Below are 21783 nucleotides of genomic sequence, written 5' to 3' on the forward strand. Positions count from 1 at the left end.
TGGCTGAGTCTCTTCACGGGAACCTAAAACTTCAGTAGCAGGAACTCAACTTTTTATAGGTCACGGAATCCTTAAGCCTACGAAGTCATTTGTGCTGCTCTTTCCTGCCTTCCCCTCTCCCCACCAATGGTGTGTGTAGTGAGGTGTTCACAGCTTCCCCCACAAGCCCTGCCTGGGGAGGCAGAGGGGGGGAGTGGTCCACAGACCCAAAAGAAAAATCTGGGTGTGGTGATTCTACTCCCTCAGCAGATGGGGGGTCCAGTCAAGGCTGAGAGGCCAAGGATGGAGTGGAGGGTGGGCTGGGTGTCCCTGGGCTCTTATCCTCTGATGCTGACTGTGATGTGGTTCCCTGAATCAGGGCAAAGCGGTTTCACAATGAGAAAATGATGCATCATTATGGGGTAAAATGGAAAACCTATTTAAGCGCGAACACAGCACTTTCACTGATCATGCAGAGAAAATTTCCTCTGCAGCCACTGTGGCTGCAGGTGGGGTGGGGGTGAGATGAGGGTCTGTTCTGCCATTCTGGATGAGTCAGGGTTCTCCCAATAGCCCCATCCTGTGGAAAGTCATGAGACCACTGGCTTTGAAGACACAGAATGGGGCTGTGAGCCAAGACATTCAGGTCACCTCTGCAAGTTAGAGAGAGCAAAGAAATGGATTCTCCACCAGCGTTTACAGCAAGGAACACTGTCCTGACAGCCCTTGACTCCAGCCTTGTGTCAGACTTCCCACCCCAGAACTGTAAGAAATATATTTGTTAAGCTGCTAACTTGGTGGTAATTTGCAACAGGAGCAACAGAAAACTAATACAACATCTAATTTCTTTACACTGACAGTAGTCCTGAACCAAAGCTGTAATTTTTCGTTTATAACCAAATCTTTCTGTAGAGGAAAACTTCACATCATTTAGGTTGAAATTATGCAGTGCCAGAAGTCTGGCAGCTGCTCCAAATCGTATCCTCTTGGGAATTAATTGCCTGCAACTTAAAGGTGTTTTGTCACACTTCAGATTTTTTAAAGGTTAATAGGTATTATCAGCCCCGACAAATGTGCTCAGTGTTGTCTACTACCTGAAGGGCTGGCCACTCAGGGTGAACAGTTATTTGCAAGGCCTGGTCTACGAAAGATTACCTAAGAAATTCATTCAAAAAGATCAAACTGGCAAAGAAAACTGATAGTGTCCAAGAGCTATACTCCCTTGAGAAGGCCATCAGTGCCCATTAACATGGCACTTATCTCCATATCATTCATCTGTCTACAAAGCAGAGACAGGATTCATATGACCTCAAGGAAAAAAGACATAGGTTTCTCAGGCTAAGTAGAAAAACCAGTAATTTTATTAAGTAGCAGTACCAAATCATACTAGTTGGAAATCAGAGAGCTAGGTGTCATTTAAAGAGCAACCGTGGACAGGCTGAATAAAGGTTTAAGTCAAGAATAAGAGCAAACACTTTGCTCTACAGTGCAGTAGCCTGAGGTGTCCCTTAACACTAACTATTAACAGGACTGACCTGAGCGCAACAGCATTCATCAAGGGGAGCCTTGCTGATGGCCTGATGAAAGGCTCAGCTCCCAGTTACGACTCTAGGAGCTGGGAGACAAGGGTAATCTCCTTGGTGTGTTGACCGGCAGCGACATCAAGGCTTTGGAGGTGATGTGAACATAAAAGGCCTGACTCAGAATCTGATCCTAACCAGGTTGCTTAAGTGGGGAAACAGCTGCTCACAGGTCTGCAGAAACCGGTGACGGAAAACCACAGAAAGAAAATGTCAGCACACTATGTTCAAGACCAAGACAAGCTCAGGCAGCACAGGGCAGGAGCCTGTGTATGTGAACCCCTGAAAGACAGGACGGGGGCCCCACACATCAGTGGAACAGAAAGCGCCCCCGGGCTAGGTGGCAGGACTCAGCGGTGTCCAAACTGCGGAGTTTCCAGGGCTGGCCCATGGTGCAAAGCTGACACGTAAATGCACAGGAGAGGCTTCCTACACTATTGGTCAAGTAGGCTCACTACTACACATTTTTCTTGCGGAGCTCTATCACTCACACACACACCAGAGTATTGTCTCGTGAAAACTTTCTCCTGCCTTTCCAGGCCATATTTGTAAAAACAAAACAAAGGTCAAAGTAAAAAATAACAACAAACCAACACCCTCATTCAGCACTCAGGTCCTAAAAACCATCCAAACTATTTCACAAGAGGTCAAGGGTGGCATCAGAGGTAGAGGCCTGTCGTTTATCAGAACACTGACAGGCAGGTGGTCTGCCTGGGAAACAGCCACGAAACCCCAGCCTGTAAAAACACACAACCGACGCTGCAGGGTGAGAGTGAGTGACTGGGAGGCTCCCGTCTCAGGCCCACCTGTTGCTCAGCGAGCCTCTTCTGTATCTCCTGGTTGTCGCAGACATCATAGACCACAGGCTTTGACAGCTCGGACTCAATCCGAGCCAGCCAGGTGCGAAGGTTGCTCATGTTTTTGTCCAACTGCTGAATAAAAGCAAAGGTCTCCTTCAGCTTCTTCACCCTAAACGTATTTGTGGGGGGGGGGGGGAAAGAGGTGCAAAAAATAAGCCCGGTGTTTAGTGCTGAGAAGAATGCACCTGTCAGGGGGCTAAGGGAACATGTAATTTACCTAGATTTTTATTTCATAGCTGGAAGAACTCTAATGGTACCAGGAAGGGGTTTTCACAGAATGGGTGAAACTATTAGATGCTGTTCCAGCTGATTTTCAAGCAGACTGAATCACCCACTCATGCAAAGGTAAGGTCCTGTCATTCTCAGAGTGGACTCCCCTGACACCAAGTCCATTGATTTGGGGCTCCAAGGAAAGCAGAAATTTTCTCTTTTAGGTTAAAGTAACCACATCTGGTGGAGAAAAAGGAACTCTCCTGCACTGCTGGTGGGAATGCAAACTAGTACAACCACTATGGAAAACTCTTTGGAGGTTCCTCACACTGCTAAAAATGGAGCTTCCCTATGACCCAGCAATCCCACTCCTAGGTATCTACCCAAAAGACACAAAAACACTGATTCAAAAGATACCTGCACCCCATGTTTATTGCTGCTTTATTTACAATTGGGCATTTGGGCCCAAATGCCCAAAAGTGGATGGCTGGATTAAAAAGATGTGGTACATAAATGGGGGAGGGAGGGAGGGAAGTGCACAGGATTATGGTGATGGCACGTGGGTGACTTGGTGATGGGAAACCCATAGGGATTACAATTGAGGCGAAAAAAAAATGTACAAAATGATGTAAAAATAAACTGTTAAAAAAAAGATGTGGTACATATATACAATGGAATATTACTCAGCAACTAAAAAGATAAACACAGTCCTTTTGTAGCAACATGGATGGAGCTGGAAAAAGATCATGCTTAGTGAAATAAGCCAGAAAGAAAAGGAAAAATACCAGATGGTTTCACTTATAGCAGGAGTATAAAGGACCAGGGGAGAAAATAATAATAATATACAACTATATACCAGGAGGTGGAGTGGGGAATGGGATCAAAAATGGTGGGGGGAGGGCAATGCACTGGACCATAGTGATGGCAAACGGTTGACCTTGCGATGGGAAGCCCACGGGGATTACAACTGAGTTGGAAAAAGGCACAAAATGATGTAAAAATAAACTATTATAAAATAAAAAAAATAACCACATCTGACTTCTGGCTCTACCAACACTGCCTGCCCTGATGTGTCAAGGGCTCTACACGACTGGTCATTTGGTGGGATTGCATCTGAGGTGCCTTTCATGGCATCACCCCTCACCTTATGCAACTGCTCAACTTGTGCCAAAGCTCACCATGCTGACTGTGGCCACACACAGAACCAGCCCATTAGGAGACAGCTCTGCCGGCCAAAAAAAGCTATCTGTAAGCAGCTGGGGGTCCATCTGTCTTACCAGCCTGTCTGACGCGTTGTGGATCAGCTCTGAGCTCACAGTCACGTCTGCAGACATAGCAAGCTTATAGGCACATCGCTGAGCTACCAAGGAACAGTGACAGCCGCTGAGGGAAAGTAGTCTTTGCACAGATCCTGGGATAAAATACTTCTAGAAACTGCTTTCACAAAAGTCCCAAAATACAGCAAATGAGTGAGGGCTGGTTTTGGTGACCTATGGGCTTTTAGTGAATCCCAGAGCCCAGAGGTGATGGCTCCCATGGAAATTTCCTACTTAGCAATACAGGAGGTGCAGTCAGCACTGCATCCCAGGGCAGCTGAATCGGGTGCTGATCTTAGCCTGCAGAAAGGATACTCCCGTCCCATGTCTCCCTAACTGTCACGAACAGCTTCCAGCCCTCCTACCCACCTTCAATTCCATAGTCAATGTCCATTAAAATGGCAAAGCTGGGCCCTCCCTGGTGGCTCAACGGATTAAAGCACAGCGCTATGAAGCTACCACAGCCACTGCAGCTCGAGTTCCATCCCCAGCCAGGGAGCCGACCCGCATGGCGCAGCACACCTCTCCTGACCCACCCACTGCTCTCTTCAGCAGTGTATTTTGGCACATCTGCCTGTTCTGCTCCCCACTCTGTCTCTGGTGAGTCCTCTCACCCTCCCCACCATACCTCTGGCCTGTATCCCAGTTCTGTGCATAAATGAATAAATCTTTTAAAAAAATGGCAAAGCTGACTCACGCTCAGAGAAAGCCCTTGCACAATTCTCGTGCTACCATCGCACGCCAATCTAACCGCTGACCTTCCTGGAGCTGCAAGCTTCAGTTCTCCTGAAGACGCCTGCACTCCTCCTGAAGCTTCCACTACTGCTTCCCAACTAGTGCGGGGCCTTTTCCACGTGCTCTCCCAACACCCAGGCCCTCCTGCCCCTGTCTCTCTCCCTGTTCAGTGTGCTCCTCTCGCACAGACCCTACACCAAGCCTGTTGGGCTTGCTCCCTCTGCAAGCACAGCATGTCCCATACTGCCTGGTGGGTGCATGTCAAGAAATGTTTGTTGAGTGAATAAATGTGTATGAGTACTTCTACTGCACGCTGTTATTAACTAAAGAGAGCGGTGTGCGTCTGCATCTTACAATTGATCAAATCAGCCTTGGGGACTTCTGGCTGCAGCTCTATTATCAGCTAGTTCATGATTTAGGGAAGATCCTTTTGCCTGTACCCTCCTTTCTCATAGGTCTCGGATGCTTCAGGTAGGTAGGAGCACATAGGTGAAGCTGAGGCCCGAGCTTTGGAGGCATGCAGGGCCGGCCGGGTCTCAGTCCCATGGTACCATGGATGATCTGTGTGCACCGCAGGGAGTCTAACCTGTTTGCCTCCCAGTTTCCTTGTGATCCGGGAAACTACCCACCTTGTAGGTGGTGGGAGGATAAAGCAAGAGTGGCTGCACGGGAAGCCTTTGTCACACAGTAAGTGATCGATACGCTACTGCTCTTATTACTGCCAGCTGGGATTACATGATGCTGATGCCCCGTTTCCTATGGCATGGGTGCTCCCTGTCCTTCCATTAGTATTTGATTCTGAGGCAGGCAAGCTCAGAAGAAGGTCGTGGAGTCTGATGTTGAAGAGAGCACACTTTGTGGGCAGCCCTGGGTCTGAATCCTGGCTCTGTTCAATTTCATCTGAGAATGGCATTAACAGAATGCTTTTTCCTTTGCTGTGTGGCTGGAAGAGTTGAACGAGATAAATACAGGAAAGGCAGCTGGCACAGTGCCTGATATGAAGCTATGGTTATGATGATTTTTCATGGAGGTAAATTTTCCAAATTACATTCTTACTGCAAACACCCAGAGAGTTTCCTTTCAAAGTCACATCATGATTTATTAAAAAGAAAGTAACAGAATCCAGGGCCAGGGCTGGATACAGTTGTAACCTCCATCCCCCCTTTGTTTCTGTGGCTTCAGAGATCTACTCTCCTGACCCCAAGGTCTTGTCATCCTAACTGCTTAGGGACCAGAAAGAACACTCTGGACAATGCCAGAGCAGCTGAGAACCCCATACCCCACAGGACATGGAGACTTGCCTTGGCTTTGCAAGGGGCTATACTCCCAGAAGGCTCCACTGGTGGAGTGGCAGGGCCCCGAGAGCCTTCCACGGGTGGCACAGGAGCTGAGTGTTGAGCCTGTCCTGCCTCTCCTGCTTCCAGGAGGGCAGCCCCACCGCTTCATCCAGCACCTGACCCTGTTCCAGCATAAGAACCCCACCTCCTTATTTTAAAAAGAAGAGGTTTAAGATGCTCGGTTTTAAATGAAGAAAGCTAGTAAACAACAAAATAAACAACACACACAGTGACCCTTAGTCCAGCCAACCCCAGGGTAAGGTCTGCACCAGCAGGGGGCGGGGTGAGGGGGTGGAAGCACAGAGAAAGCAGAGGGATCGTTTTCTTGGCTTCTCTGCAGGACAATGACACTTTGCTCAGTGATGTCCATAATGGCGCGCCTGCAAAACCCAGTGGGTTGTGGGAGGAAAATGCAAGACTTTGTTGTTATCCCATTCCCGCTATATTTCTACATCGGGTATGCTCTATAATTACAAACCTTTTTATGAAGGGGAACTTCTACAGAACCTGCTGACATCTACATATGCCAGGCCTGCTGTGCCTCACATGTTAGGGACTTATTGAATCCTCACAACAGTGCACTGAGATTGGTATTAGCGCCCCTCACTTGACAGGTGAGGTAACTGAGGTAGACAAGTGAAATTAACCCATGCTAGTCACAGAGTGGTAGAGGCAGGATTCCAACCCGGGTAGTCTGGTCTGGCTGCAACTGCTTTCCGTTCTCCTCCTGGCCTCCCAGGGAGACCTCCTGGTGACATGCGTGGATGAGCACCTGTGCTGTGTCAGGACAAGGCTGGCTTCACTGCCAGGGAACAGTTCGATGAGCGTGAGGCTCCTGGACAGGTCACCAGGGGTAGGTGACCAGCCCTGAGTGTGCACGGTGGGTGCTCACATTTGCCCTTCCACGACTTCCTTCCAATAATCACTTCGCTGTTTGCTTTGTCTTGGGTTACTGATCCTGAGGGCTCAGAAATAGCTGAGATACAGGTCTTATTGCAAAGAGCTCATGATTTAGTTTAGATTTCCTTTGGACATTATACTAGAACATAGGAGGTGCTCAGCAAATACCTGAGTGCGGACTTGTGGCTACTAGAGGGGGGAGTGGGAGTCATACCTCTGAGGAGAGGTAACTCTGTTCTCCTGAATCATACACCGTGTTGTAAACCAATGTTGCCTTGATACAAAAAAGAAATAAAAAACTGTTGGCCCTCCCTGGTGGCGCAACAGGTTAAGGCACAGCACTGGGAAGCTAAAGTCACTTCTGCATGAGTTCGATCCCCGCCTGCCCCCAGAGGTGACCACATGGCGCGGCAGACCTCTCCTGACCCACCCGCTGCTCCCCTCAGCAGTGTACTTTGTCGATCTGCCTGTTCTGCTCCCCGCTCTGTCTCTGGTGAATCCTCTCACCCTCCTCATCTCTGGCCTGTACCCCAGTTCTGTATGAAAAAAAAAAAAAATCTTAAAAAAAAAAAAACTGTCATGTTTTGAAAGAGTAACGGATGTTTGCTTATACTTTTGGTGTCTTTTTCATAAAAGAGATGAAAATGCTGAATTTTAAAGAGATAAAGGCAAGATGGAGGTCAGAGGAGAAGGTTAGGGTGCGTCCCAGTCTTGCCACAAAAAAAAAAATGACCTGCTGTGACACATTCCTGGCATCCACCTTGGACAAGTGAGGCTCGGACCAGCCAGCAGGATTACTCAGGGTAGATGAAAGGGGAAGGGAAGGCTGGAGGGAAAGGAAAGAAGGCCTCCAAAGCTACCAAAGAGGAGCTCACCTGCTTCTCTGTCCCAAACTCTGACCGAAGGCACTGCCCAAAACATGCTGTGATGGATAATAAATGTTCCTCAGATAATCATGTCACAGGCTACTCCAGGAGCCAGCAGATGTATTGTGGAGCTTGTTGTATCCGTTCCATCCTGCAGACACTAATCTAATTATCCCAGTTCCCAGGTCAAAAGTCTGTGTCCTTTGCGAAACCCGGCAACTAACCTCCACACTAGGCCTTGCTAACATTGCTCTTGGAAAAACTGAAATCTTGAGTTAATATTGGGAAACAAGGACACCCATTCAGACACCAGACGGCTGGTACAGCACAGGGCCGCCGGCTGCATCACACCAGCTCCTGGGGCCGTCTGTTTACGGAGCTGCCCGGCGCTGCACCTGCTGGGTTGAACTTGGGTGCTCCCCATAATATGGAGAAAACCTAATTCTCCACAAAACAAAACAAAACAAAACAAAACAAAACAAAACAAAACAAAACAAAACAAAACAAAACAAAACAAAACAAAACAAAACAAAACAAAGCATGATTTTCAGTGCTGGGTTCCAGTCTTGTAGATTGGAAAATTTTTTTTAGGTATAAAGGAGAAATTTTTCATGTGTATATGTTATTGAAGGTCCTAGACAAAATGAAACATTTTATGTAACCCAAATAAAATAAGAATTTTTACTTAGGCTTAGCTACAGACATGAAGTTACCTTACAGGGGTAATGGGTAAAAAGCAAAAAAAAAAAAAATCAAAGTGAACAAAGTTTTTCTTTTAACTAGCGACAGATCAGAATATAATACTAACAGCCCTATTCTTTCTCCAAGATAAAATCAAGCTGCATCAGTATCATTCCAATTACAACCTGTGATGGAGGCTTTAAATATCAAATTCACATATATGGAATAATTTCCATTTCAGTCCTTTTCTCTATATGCCATAGGGTCCATGGTTAAATTGTCAAGGCCCAGACCAGCATAATTTACCCAAAAATTCCTATGCCAATGTGGACAGCATAATTTAAACAATACTAAGGGGAAATCAAGAAAGTCAAAACAGCTAAATTTGTGCTGAAAGGAGCTGACACTTAAAACAGCTGTCAGTTGCCAAAGACAAGGTACAATTGCATCTTTTGAAAGGACACCAGGGCTTCATAGCAAAATAATCAATTACTCAAGATCCTGAAGCCCGATTCGGGCATGGACATTAGGATGTATTTGAGCTCCTCGCCTCTTTGAAGCATTTTCTGTTGCCGGAGGACTTCCATTTTCCACACAGCATTATCATGCCTCTCCCCCGCCTGTCAAAGGCTGGCTGCAGACACCACACACGCTGACACGAGAACCCTCCCGATGGCTGAGCACACGGCCACGGCCACCATCTCCTCCTAAGTCCTTTCGTAACCACAATGACAGCACGACACACACTGACGGCAGCCTCCCCTCGGCCCTACCCAGAGCTGACGACCGAAATGGCACTTACTGTTGATGAGAAAAAATCATTCCTTAAGCCGAGCGGAAGCCTCCAGCCCCTGGCTGCACCTCCAGGCCGAGGCAGCCCCTCCCCCGCCGGGCGGCCCCGCCATTCACCGGCTCACAGCTTCCCCGCCGCCCTCCGCAGGCTCCCGAGGGCTCGCTGGCAGCCACAAAGCAGTGCCAGGAGGAAAGGAGGAGACCTGCTTCTTCACTAGCTGCAATTTTTAATCTCAGTTTTTCCCCTCTCAATAAACAAATATCTCCAGCGCTTTACACACGCGCACACATACACGCCAGTCTTTGTTCTGAAGCTACAGGATTGCAATGCTGGGGGGAGAAAGTCACAGTGTTATCTTGGCTCTGGGTTATTTATGAACTGCTACAGAGGCAAGAAACACTTTGATTTGGGGCATGGAAAAGAGCATTTCTGTCCTCAAACTAAATTTGTTTCAGGTTTAAAAGGATGTGTGAAAAATGAAGTCCAACAGTGTGCCTTCTCTGCCCCTCCCCCCACCCCCACCCCCAAGAAATTTCCCTCCAGTGTAGAGCTGGGGATGGGGGTTCTGCCCTCCCTGTCTAATGGTCCCTCAAGAGGGGCAGAAAGTTCATTTAGTTCATTCCTCTGCTTTCTGCAGAAAAATTCCTCTTATAATACAAATGGACGTCAGGACTTTGCAGAGGAAGAAATACTGCAATTTCCCTTGTTAGCTTTTTCCAGGATTTAGCATGTATGAGGATCTGAAATTCCTCCACACCCCCAAGGGTGGTCTCTCTAGGTGATCCTGAATGGTTCACCGGGTAAGGCACCACTTGGTTTGTGTCCAGACCCTTTGAGCTCCTCCAGACCCTATTTTGAGACTGGGTGATAGCAATCACTTCTTATAGGTCCCTAGAGCTTGATATTTAATGATTATAACATCCCCACCTTTAAGCACAGCAAGTACTTTTCTGACCAGTGAAATTAAGGGTAGAGTGGGAAACACTCCCCAAATGCAACACCTGATGACTGTGCTCACATGCTTCACTGTCCCTGTGAGAGCATGCCAGACCTGCCTGATGTTGGATGCCAGGGGCTGCCTGCTCACCAGCCCATGGACAGCTGTTCTCCCCATGGGGAAGCTCTGGATGCTCAAGAAGGCATTTCTGGCAGGCCCAGAAGCAGCAGCCCCTGGCTCAAGACTGGAATGATCAGGCGGATGGGAAAGAAAATGCAAGGGGTAAGGTTGACCTCACATCTGACTCTCTGCTAAAACTGCTAGTTCTCGCAGTTCCACTAAACCAGGCAATCTGCTAAGGCAGAGCCAGTCAATTTTATGAGTGGCAGCATTGTTTGGTCTTCCAAAAGAACCTTGAGAAAATACAGATAAGCGGAGGGCAAGGAAAAACTTTATCAGTTAGAAAAAGCACATACCTCCCTGCCCCTTCTGCGGTCTTCACACACTGTTGCCATGGAAATAACTGTTCAATTCAAATGATAGTTTAATTGCTACTATTGTAAAATAGGTAGACTTTTCACATAGGTAGGTGCAATGTGAAAATTAAGCTTAGTTAAAGGTTTCTTTTCAGGGATACTCTGGTGGCACCAGGGTTAAAAATGCAGCACAATGAAGCTGTCCACAGCCACTGCAGCATTAGTTTGATCCCTGGTCAGGGAGCTACCCACACGGTGCGCCCGTTCTGCTCCCCACGCTGTCTCTAGTAAGTGCTCTCACGTCTGCACCGCTAGCATATACCCCAGTTCTTGTATGCATAAAGAAATGAATTTTTTAAAAAAGTTTCCTTTCGATGTGGTACATATACACAATGGAATATTACTCAGCAATCAAAAAGATAAACACATGCCTTCTGCAGCAACATGGATGGAGCTGGAAAAGATCATGCTTAGTGAAATAAGCCAGAAAGAAAAGGAAAAATACAGGATGGTTTTACTCATAGCAGAAGAATATAGGACCAGGTGAGAAGATAATAAAAATAATAATGAACAACTATATACCAGAGACATTTTATGGGGGTGGAATGGGGAATAGGGTAAAAAATGGGGGGGGGGGGGTAAGTGCACTGGACTATGGTGATGGCACATGGGTGATATGGTGATGGGAAGCCCAAGGGGATTACAACTGAGATGGAAAGACATAGAATGATGTAAAAACAAACTTATTAAAAAAAGTTGATCCTTGGTCCTTCAAATGGACTTGATCCTTCAAATAGCAAGAGTACTATCTAGTCTAAACAGGAAGGGGTCATATGGAGCAGGTCAGTACATCCCTCCTTATAACACTGCTGGAGTCTGTTAATGATGCTACTGTCAAAGAGAAAGGCAAGATAACACTCCTGACATTTTAATGACATTTTTTATATATAAAAAAGCCCCAATTTTCATTTTTCCATAGTAAACTTTTAGAAAAAAGATTGAAATCACTCAACATGCCAATACCAACAGATAGCCACTACAAAGGTCCTGATACCTCTCGCCCATGCAGCTGTCTCACCTGTTTGAGGGACTAAAAGCTCCCGTGGATCACATAAGCTGTCAGGGAGAGTCCTCAAAAACAGCCTCTCTCCCACCCACGTCTCTCAAGAGGCTCCATGGAGATGCACAACCAGCCAAGGTGACTCAGGAAAAACAGAACAAGAGAACCCTCAGAGGCTATGTGCCTCAGGGCTCCTTGCCTGCAGGATGCTTCTAAGGCTTGATGATCAATCTATTGATTTAGGAGGGGGTTAGATTAATGGCTGGGGAGGTGTTCTGGGAAACAAAAGTAAATGGGCTTTTTAAGGAGTTCAACTGCTGGGATTTAAAGCCAAGGGCAGTCATAGGTGAGACTATGTTTCAAAATGAGGCTTTCTCTGGCCTCCTCTCATGGAGGGGAGCATGGCGAGGGACCCACTTTTCATTTCAGATGGGTCTGCTGACTGCATCTTCCTCCATCACCCCGTGTCTTGTACCAAGACAGATCTCAGTAATAGGTAGCTAGGCTTCCTCCAGAACAGAGCACCTATTGGTAATTCTGAAAAAGCACTTCTGTCATTTAGTCATCTTTCCTGCATTCAGATTTTGCTGGGTCAGTTTTCAAAGATATTATCTCAGAAAACAGGGAAGAGAAGCCAACAGCTACAATTAAAAAAAGGCTTAACGCCCTTCACTGAGTCTGTCAAGTAAGTATAATGGTTTATGATTAATTGCTTATCATCAAATCAGACTGGGTTCTAGAATAACACACCATTACCGAAAAATAGTGTTTCAAAAGACTGGTTTATGAGTGTGGATACTGAAGACTCACAGGGACAGTTAAAAGCCCCACAGCCAGTCTGATGGAGAGCCACTTCAGGGTATTTTGATGTCCACACCAGGCACTATGTAACCAAATATGAGGAAATCAGCATACGGGCTGGCGTAAGCTCCCCAACCCTGTTAGCAATTTGGTTATTTCAGAAGATGCATCTTTCATGTTCATTGCTTTAATTATACGAGAGGAAAAAAAAGTAGTTGGAGGTAAAATCCCCTTCCCCTCCTCCCTTATCATACGGTCAGTGTGGATTGCACTCGTGGCTAGAAGCATATGCATACAGACAGATCCACAGCTGCCCTGATGCTTTCTCATCCAGAATCTTACACATAGCTTATCAACAAGAGAGGAGGCACACACAGGTCACAGACTGGCTCACGGTAAATGCAGTCTGGGACTTTGGCGTCTTGGTGCAGGGCTGTGTTTCTCTGCCCGTTGCTGGCTCCAGCTCTGTGCTCCATGGACCACACTACTGACCACACCTGGGTGCTTATTAGACATGCATGCCGGGAACCAGGGTCTCTGGAGGCAGGGTCTGCCATCCACATTTTCATGAACCTCCCGGGGCTTCTGACATAAGTTTGAGTGTGAGAACCATGGCTCTATAAATTCTACATGGAGCCTGGGGTTTTAGAGAAATTCTGATAAATCTTTTAGTAGCCAGGGCCTCAAAAGAGTCACATGCTCTTTTGAGGCACAGGGTAAGTGGGACAGGCAGACCTTGGTTCCATCCCACCCTGTTCAGCCCCATTGTTTTGGGTTGGTTATTAGCCTTCTCTCTGCAGCAGGGTCTGAAAAAAGGAAGATACTGATCCTTCAGGGTTGTGTATTACAGCAACAAAATGAAGTCACAAACATGAGCCTGTCATTTAACACTAGTTTCCTCGCCTTTCCCATGTCCCATAGTGGAGCACACTATGCAAAATGACCAGAAATTCAATGTACATTTAAGGAATCAAGCCTATAATGGTTCAGCAATTCTTCTAAAATTTCCTTCTATCTTGCTGAAATGAACCAAACAATAGATCTTTATTTTCATTTTTATGTGAATTAAATCTAAGTTGTTGAAGCATTAGACTTCTGAATACCACCCCAAAGTCTGAACTTAAAGCTTAGTGTTAAAATCTTGAATTAAAAAAAAAAAAATCTTGATGTCATGAGGCTGGGCACCTATGTAAGATCACCCTCCAAAGGTTGCATCACTTTTAACAAGAGACGTTATCCCCTGACATAGGGATGTGGCAACAGAATACTGTGAGCAGGACCCAAAAGGTTTAGTAAATGGCACCCAGAATTCCTTGGGCAAATGAGGTCAGTAGCTTACCCTGGGGGCTGCTGGCTCCAACCTGCACTCTGCAAATCTAAATCTGTAGCCTGGGTGCTCCCTTTCCCCTCCCACCAGTGATGTTATCAGTGTCAGAGGTCAGTCAAGGAGCTAATGTCCAGTCCAGGCCAAGTTTATTGTCCCTATCCTCCAGTCAACCTGAGGGTAAAAACTCAGCAGCAGTTTTCTAAACTCTCAGGCATCAGTCTCAGTCTGGCCTTGGCTTTAAGGTAAAAGAAGTTATTACTTCCTTAGTCCCCCAATTTGAAGGTATTAGGGTCTCACTATGTTCTACTATTTTCATTATAACAAACTAGGAGGGTCTGGGGTAGCAGGAAGATGATACAACTGCCTGAGTTGAAGTTCTGGTTGAGTCAAGTGCTGACGATGTAACTGTGGTCAGTGACTTCAGCTTCCTCACCTGCTAAATGTGGGACCGACCTCTCCAAATCGTAAAGAGAATTGAATGAATGCACACATAAGAAGCACACCGTGGTCACACACATTTGAAGAACATGATTCTACAATCCTAGATGTCATATCATGTTACAAACCATTATCACCTCAAAAGATAAATCAATTTAAGAAAAAAAGTTCATTGTTAGGAATAAAACTGCCAATCAATATATTTGCCATTACTTCAACTCTTTGACAATTATTTCTTCCAAGAAGAAATGTCACCTGCTATTTTATCTCTTTCAGACCAACGAATCTCCCAAAGAGGTGAGAGGAATGTAAACAGCCTACTAAACTGAGTTAAAATAACCAAAATACAGATGACTAAGAATGGACTGACTCAGTCTTCCGGACACATAATCTGCTTGGGCTCCTGAATGGTCCAAGAACGGTACGATACTGTCAGACCCTTGATTGATGCCCCAAGCCACTTAGGGTATGAGACAGTGACAACATAGACATACTAGACTCAACTTACCCAACAGAAATCATCTTACTCTTATGCACTGGAATGTTTATTCCTTTCAACAAACACCTGAAACACCATTCTAAGTACTGGAAATAAGAGTCAAAGACACCAGTCGCTTGGAGAAAAGACTCACTTCTAGACATAACAGAGAATCCTCTTCCATGCAATACACATTCTACTTCGTTTTAAGTCTTATTAGGGAACAACAATGATAATAACCACTGAATGAAAGCTGGCTTCTATGTGTTGGCTGTATGTCAAATGGGGGACACATGTCTGTCCCACGGCGGCCTCTGAGTTGGCAGGGCTGTTTGACACCATTTGCAGATTTGGAAACCGAGACTTAAAAGGTGAGCTCACTATTCAAGTAGCATGGTGAGCTAAGTGGGAAACTCACAACTCACTCAAAAGCTGTGCTCTTAATTCTCACTTGAGTTATCAAATAGCTTTCCATAGACTTCCCTGCCCCTCCTCCGCTGGCAGCAAAGAGAAGTTGGATTCAACCCAGCTTGAGCTGCCAGCCAAATCACCCTAATATTTGGTTCACTCTACTGCTAAAAACCATGACTGACTCAGACTTTATTTAGGTGGCCAAATTTTTAGTTGAGATTTTCGGTATTCCAGACTAAGGTCCAACCTAGCTCTCTGGCTTCATCCCACACCAGAGTGAGTGGAGTGTCTCTTCCCTTCTTGACTAGCTTTCTAGGCTGTTCTGCCCCTTCTGTTTACAATGTGCATCTCTCCTCCTCTACCACCACCAATACTTGAGAAGTGTTCATCTGGGACCTCTGGGAACACCACTCTTCAGTCAGTTTCCTCCTAATCCCCATGCACTCCCACTCCAGGAAGATGTGAGCTGAGTCCTCAAACCATTTGACTATAGCTGCTCAGAGGTCCACCCCCACTAACACAGTGACTCATCTTATTTCCTGTCTGTAAGTCTCACAGCCCTTAGTTGGTTGACTGTCGACTGGATCTGGTTCGATGACAGTTACTGTAAACAGTGAGCTAGAGGAAGTGCCAAATTATTAAGTCTCTGATTTGCAGCAATCCCCGATTCTTCACACCCTTTACACGCTCTCCTGCACAGTCTACATTCTAGTCCACATGAGCACACTCTCATGTCCCACACATCAGGCCAGTGGCGATGGAAAGCCTCCTGGAGGGTCCCAAAGCCCAGTGGCCACTCTTTGTATGCTGGGTGGTAACTGAGTAACACTTTGATCAGGGTTTGTATTTAGAGAGGAATTTGAAGATGGGCATTTAAAAGTTATGGGTGGCTTCATTATTTGCTGCAGGGAGATAAAGTTATCAGTCTTATTTCTGATAAGGCTGCACCTCTGTGGTCAGACCTGTGCCTTTTAAATCTATCCACAAGGATCAGAAACCCACTTGGGAGTGGGTACATCAGGCACACCTCTACAGAAATCCCTGCAACTCCCTTGGGTAGGGGCAGTCAGGGAGCTCCAGGCCAGAATCTCGAAGTCAGCTTCATGCTCTGACCTACATGCATTTGCCACACGTGGGCAGGAACAGGCAGGCAGGATTTCATCCAGGGGACATGCAAATCTTCAAGCAGAGTTAGAATTTCGAAATAATACCTCTTTGAGGATCTCTTTTCAAATTAATCCTTCAATTCTCACTTAAACCTATTAATTCATGTGAAATTTTAAGTTAAAGGAAAAAAACCCTTCCCATTGCACTGACATAAGGCTTTCTATTCATTACTCATTTTTAGTGAACTAAAAATATATGTTCACAAAACTGCTGGCTTACCTTAGAGGAAGATTGAGCTCTGTTTCTAGATTTGTGAGGTAACCACTCTACCTAGAGAGCAGGAGTCATTTTAGGTCATTTCTTACCTTGATCCAATGACATCAAAAAGATGTTGCCAGCGGTCGTTAATCTTGTTGAGCTTGTCATCTATCTCAGCTGCTCTTGTCTTGTTGCTGGCCTTGATCAGCTGGTCACCCATTTGCTTTAATTGCAACTTGTTTTCACTAAACAGGTTTATTTCTTCCATGCAGTCCTGACATAGGCATCAAGACACAAAGCTCAAATTACTACTGAAAATTAATTCCTTGGGCAGCCATAGCTACCTCTTGAAATTTAAAAAAAAAAAAAGCACAATTCTCACACTTATTAAGACAACTTACTCTTCAGCAAGTCCTTATAAATTAAATAGTGACCACTTAGCACATGTGTAACCTGCAAGGTAATCATGCCTTTCTTAATTCAATAGCCTTGTTTTCCCCTCATCGTTTCTTCTAATCTATCCTTCTTGGGAGCTCAGGGCAACTGAAGCAAGAACACTCAGTCCACCTTTCCTCTGGGATTAGTGGCTGTTCTAAAATATGGGCCCTGATGCCGGTGGCCTCTTCCCTTTGGCACGGGGAATGCCTGAACAATAACTAGCTCCTGAACGATAACATAACTCTCCTGGTGTGTGAACTGATGCTAAGAGACGGGAGTCCCTTCCCTGCTCAAACCTCCTAACCCAGAGAAGGCAACTCGCCTTCGTACTCAACACGGCACCTGCAGTGACCTCAAACGCCCATCTGTGCACTTCTTGAGAAGAATTAAAATAGTGAACACATGTCAAATTACTCAAATGTTACTGAAACATTGAGCTTTGAGGAGGGCAGAGGATTCTGAGGCAGCTCTGTTCTGTCGGCTGGCTGGGGCTCCTTACCTTCTGTAGCTTGTCAATCATGTCCTCAATGCTGATATCTGCTGTCTGCAGAACTTTGTTTTCCATCTGCACGAGCCATGCACACAACTCTTTATTTTTTTCATTGAACACAATCCATGAATTCAGCCTGTCTTCAATCTCCTGTTTGCGTATAGCTACCTGGGAGTAGAAATACATTTGGGCCCTGAGTACAGGCAAGAAGGCAAACATTCCCCTTCCCTCCCTTCCATGAAAAGGTCTAGGACTTGCACTCATTTTAATCAGATGCCCTATAGACCTAAGTTACTATTTTTGCCTCTTAAAACACCTAGCATTTAACATCAACAGGAGTTTTTTAAACCTTTGATAAATGTCATAAAAAGCAACAAAGATTGTATCTGGCAATCTTTACTTGACTTCATTTTGTCAGTGAAGAGTAACTGATCGAAAAGATTTCATTTAATTCAACACATGACTATTAATATCAGATTATAATAAAAATTAGTAACAGAAAAGGTTAATGGTTACACCTTCCTGGTTCTTATTCTTTCAATCTACATTAATTACTGCTTGCTAATTTGTAATTTTATAACCTCAACTCATCCCCTTTTAAAAAAATGATAACTAAAAAAAATGCTGGCTTGTTTTTTCCACTTCAGGCCAATGTCTTGCCTATTTAATTTAAAAGGTATAATTTAGATCACAATGTAAATTTGACACTTGTAGTAATAATAGTCTATGAAAACTGCAGCCATTTAAATGTTTCAGTATTAAATTTCAAACACAAAGAAAAGTAAAATAAAACACAATTTTTTTGCACTTGACCCATTATGCACCATGGTTCTGGATGGAAACAAGGGAAATGGTACCAACACTGGCTTGTGGCAGGCAGGCTGACCCTGCCCAAAGCTCCATTTACACATTAACAATCCCTGACATCAGCATCGGGTCTCCTTCCTTACTGGGCTCAATTTATTACATAATATAAAGAACCAATCAGATTCTCTGTATGAAAGAATTACCAGGTTTAAAGAAATGTATGAAAGAATTACCAGGTTTAAAGAAACCTTAGAAATTTGGAGTTAAAAGCAGTAGCTAAGCATTCTCTCAGTCAAATTCTTATAGATGGGGAAATTAAGATTTTCCTGCCATGTACAAAAAAACTACTTTTCAGAGCAAGGCAGAAATGCTTTAAGGTTGCACACCCACCCACCAAAGGTGTTAAGAAAGCTCAAAAAACTACCCTAAAAATACAAGCTTTGTGTTTCCATTCCTCAGGGCCTCCATTTATCTCTGCTGTTTAAAATCCTGGCATTTTGCACAGCTTTTTTCTGATTGGCTTCATGCTGGTATTCCGCACTGGTAACAATTAGGAACATCTGGGCTCCAGTCTTTGCTTCTACCTTAACTTTTAGAACACTTCCTACATACTCCAAATATTTTCCATTATATAAAATATGAATAAAAATTCTACAAGGACCTTTAAAATTAGGGCACAATATGAATATTAAATACTACAATCAAGAAGGAAAAATGTTTTTATTAACATGCACTCAGAAACGTCTGAATTTCAACTTTTAAATACATTGCTTAATTCACAAAACTGAGATTAAGAAATTTATTTTACATAGAATTGTATGCTCTTAGAACAAAGATCCATTTGAAACCTTTAATTCTATCCTGATCCTGTCACAAACTTATACTGTAGAAACAACAACCCTAACCACAGTCCCATTCTTAAATAAAGGGACATGGAGTTACTAAATGGAGCGGTGGGACATTTCTTTCAGAGTTTTAAAAAGCAACTACTGGAAAGAAACGTGGGATTGCATAGGAAAGCCGACTTCTCAGATTAAAGCCCCACTCCGGCCAGTTGTTGGGCTCCGGAGTCCGCGGAGATAGCTCTCTACTGCCGGACCTGAGACCTCCTCTTTGCCGAGTCCAGATTCTGCTATTTGTTCTAGTCATGTACACAAGACAGACTGCAGCAGCTCATAATTGTAAACACAAGCCCCCCCAACCCCCCAAATTTAGGGTGACTTTTTAAAAAGCTCATTAAAAGTATGCAAAGTTTCAGCATTGAGCGCTGGAGAAACAAAGGATCAAATCTGTTTTAAACCCTGTTGCAGTTTCCTAAAGAAACAGCGATGACCTGGCCTCCCACAGCAAAGGGCCTCGGGTTCAAAGAAATTAAGCTCCTTTCTACTTCGTTTGGCCTTCGGAGACATTTCAATAAACTCCACAACAGCCGGCTCCGCTGTTCACTGACTTACTCTTAAGCAGAGGTCCTCCCATTGTCTGTGCAAATGCTCTATTTGCTCCTTCAAAATCATCACGTCTTCCACAAGAATGTGCTGGGTTAAATCGGCTTTCATCGCGTGAAGTTCTTGCAAGTTCTGAGTCCAGTTAGCCAAAGCCTTCTCTAGTTCCTGCATTTAAACATTAGAAGGGGGAGTAAAACACCCTTAAACTGCCGTTGTTTCCAAACCTGTAGGCTAATCCTTTGATTGGCCTCTGGGGGAGGGGAGGCCAGCAGGGGGCGGGGCTTCGGAATGAGAAACAGCCCTGGCAGCTGGCCAGTTCCTCACCACCTTTTCTTGGAGAAAAACTCTTTTTTACCTCTATTTCCTATTTCCGCAGGTAGTTCAGATTCTTGTGTAATTACTATTTTTAAGTCCTGTAGGCCTCTTTATTTAGAGGAAAGTATTTTTGGCATGTAGTAACCATCTCACACCCCCACCCATCCGCCTTTAATCCTGGAGCTAGGTAACAAGAAAGTTAGAAAGCAAGCGCGACTTCCCGTGTTTAAACCCCCAAGGAACGAACTGCTGTGACAGTGGCAATCATAACCAACAGCTTTTGTTCAACGGGAATTACCTTGCAAAAGAATGAGTAGATGGAAGAAAACCCTTCCCTAATTATTAGCAGATACTGATTAGCAGAAACTTTCCTATGCTCATGGGAAATTTTTTTTAAATTAAGTGTCCGGTTAATACTTTTTAAAATATAAATTAATCAAGAAAATTATTTTCACAGTAAGGTAGGTCAGGAGAAACAGCCCAAACACTTAAGCCTCCTTCAGATTTTTAGTGGATTTATAATTCTTCATGCTTTGGCACATTTTAAGACTTGCCACTTATATACCTGTCTAATGAAATCTGCAAGAGGAGACTTTCAACTACATCAGAAAGAAATCTGAGGAGTGGCAACAATAACTAAAAGTGTGTTCATTTTGGTTATTTTCAGAGTTCTAAAAGCCACCTTACATCATTTCACTATTTTGCTGATAAGCACCTATATTTAATAAATTGATCTGGAGAATTCTTTTAAAGACTGCATGGAAATTTAAAAAAAAAAATTTACCAGAAGGAAATCATTGTGTTTTAGTTTAATTGAATTTTTGACATAGGGTTCTAGAAAGTGGATGAGAGCAGATTCTGCAGTGGGACTGCGACCGAATATTAAGTCATACAACGAGGGGGACACCGCAAAGGTGCTGAGCCACTCCACTCCTGACTTAGCTAGACAGGTGAGGACTGCTGAGCTCCACCCAGCATCCCCATCTGGGTGTCAGAAAGCTGAGCTCTGCGGTGTGGGCGCCAGTGCCTGCACCAGGAAGAGCAATTTGGTTTGGTTTTCTTCATGGTTAGGGTAACTATCAGATATAGGATTTTAGACTATGAAAAATACGAGCCCAAAATACTACTACTCCTTCACCCCAATGCTTCAAAATAATTTAATTCCTACTGACACAATTCAGATCTCAGACACAAAGGAGTCTTCTCTGAATCACCAGACAAGATTGGAACCCTCTTGATGCAGTTATAGCCTCCAGTTCTTTCCCTGCTCTCATACCACACTTAGAATCGTGTACACACAAGTATGTATGTGCAATGTGGGACTCTTGGGTTGACGTGGGCCTTTCGTGTGCTCTGCTGTGCACCTGCCTGGCAATGTGCTGCCCAGCACCTTTGCGATGATGGTGCAGGTTAAATCTTCAGAGAGCCAAACAACTGAAAGTATTCTGCCAATGTCTCAGATCTTTAAGGTATTCATAGGTATTACATGAAAAATGCAAGGAATCAAATATTATACACAACAAGGTGTATGGTGAAACGTTTCATACTGACAATCACTGCATAAGTATTTCAGAAATCATACTTCTGTCTTTAAAATACTCTTTTGGGTCTACTATCAAACTAACAGCAAAAGCGGACATGGCAGTCAGATACATCTGCCTTCCTTAACCGGGTGAGTTGTCTGTGTCGAGTTCCAGTTGTTCATCAGCGCATGTGATGTAAAAAAGAGATCTGACTA

The 21783-nt window shown here is 44.6% G+C and overlaps 1 protein-coding gene across 2 annotated transcripts in view; it reads right to left on the reverse strand.

The window, feature by feature from the left end:
* SYNE2 (spectrin repeat containing, nuclear envelope 2) overlaps positions 1-21783 on the reverse strand; it is a 239253-nt gene that overhangs the window by 14687 nt on the left and 202783 nt on the right. For both annotated transcript variants that reach the window (XM_004681792.2, XM_004681791.2), the window contains exons 96-99: positions 19740-19895; positions 17488-17646; positions 16658-16824; positions 2366-2528 (exon numbers count right to left, since the gene is read on the reverse strand). In XM_004681792.2, the coding sequence (XP_004681849.1) occupies positions 2366-2528; positions 16658-16824; positions 17488-17646; positions 19740-19895 (645 nt within the window). The remainder of the gene's footprint in view (positions 1-2365; positions 2529-16657; positions 16825-17487; positions 17647-19739; positions 19896-21783) is intronic.

The sequence above is a fragment of the Condylura cristata genome, unplaced genomic scaffold (assembly GCF_000260355.1).
Source record: "Condylura cristata isolate star-nosed mole 26May11 unplaced genomic scaffold, ConCri1.0 scaffold00013, whole genome shotgun sequence".
NCBI lineage: Eukaryota > Metazoa > Chordata > Mammalia > Eulipotyphla > Talpidae > Condylura > Condylura cristata.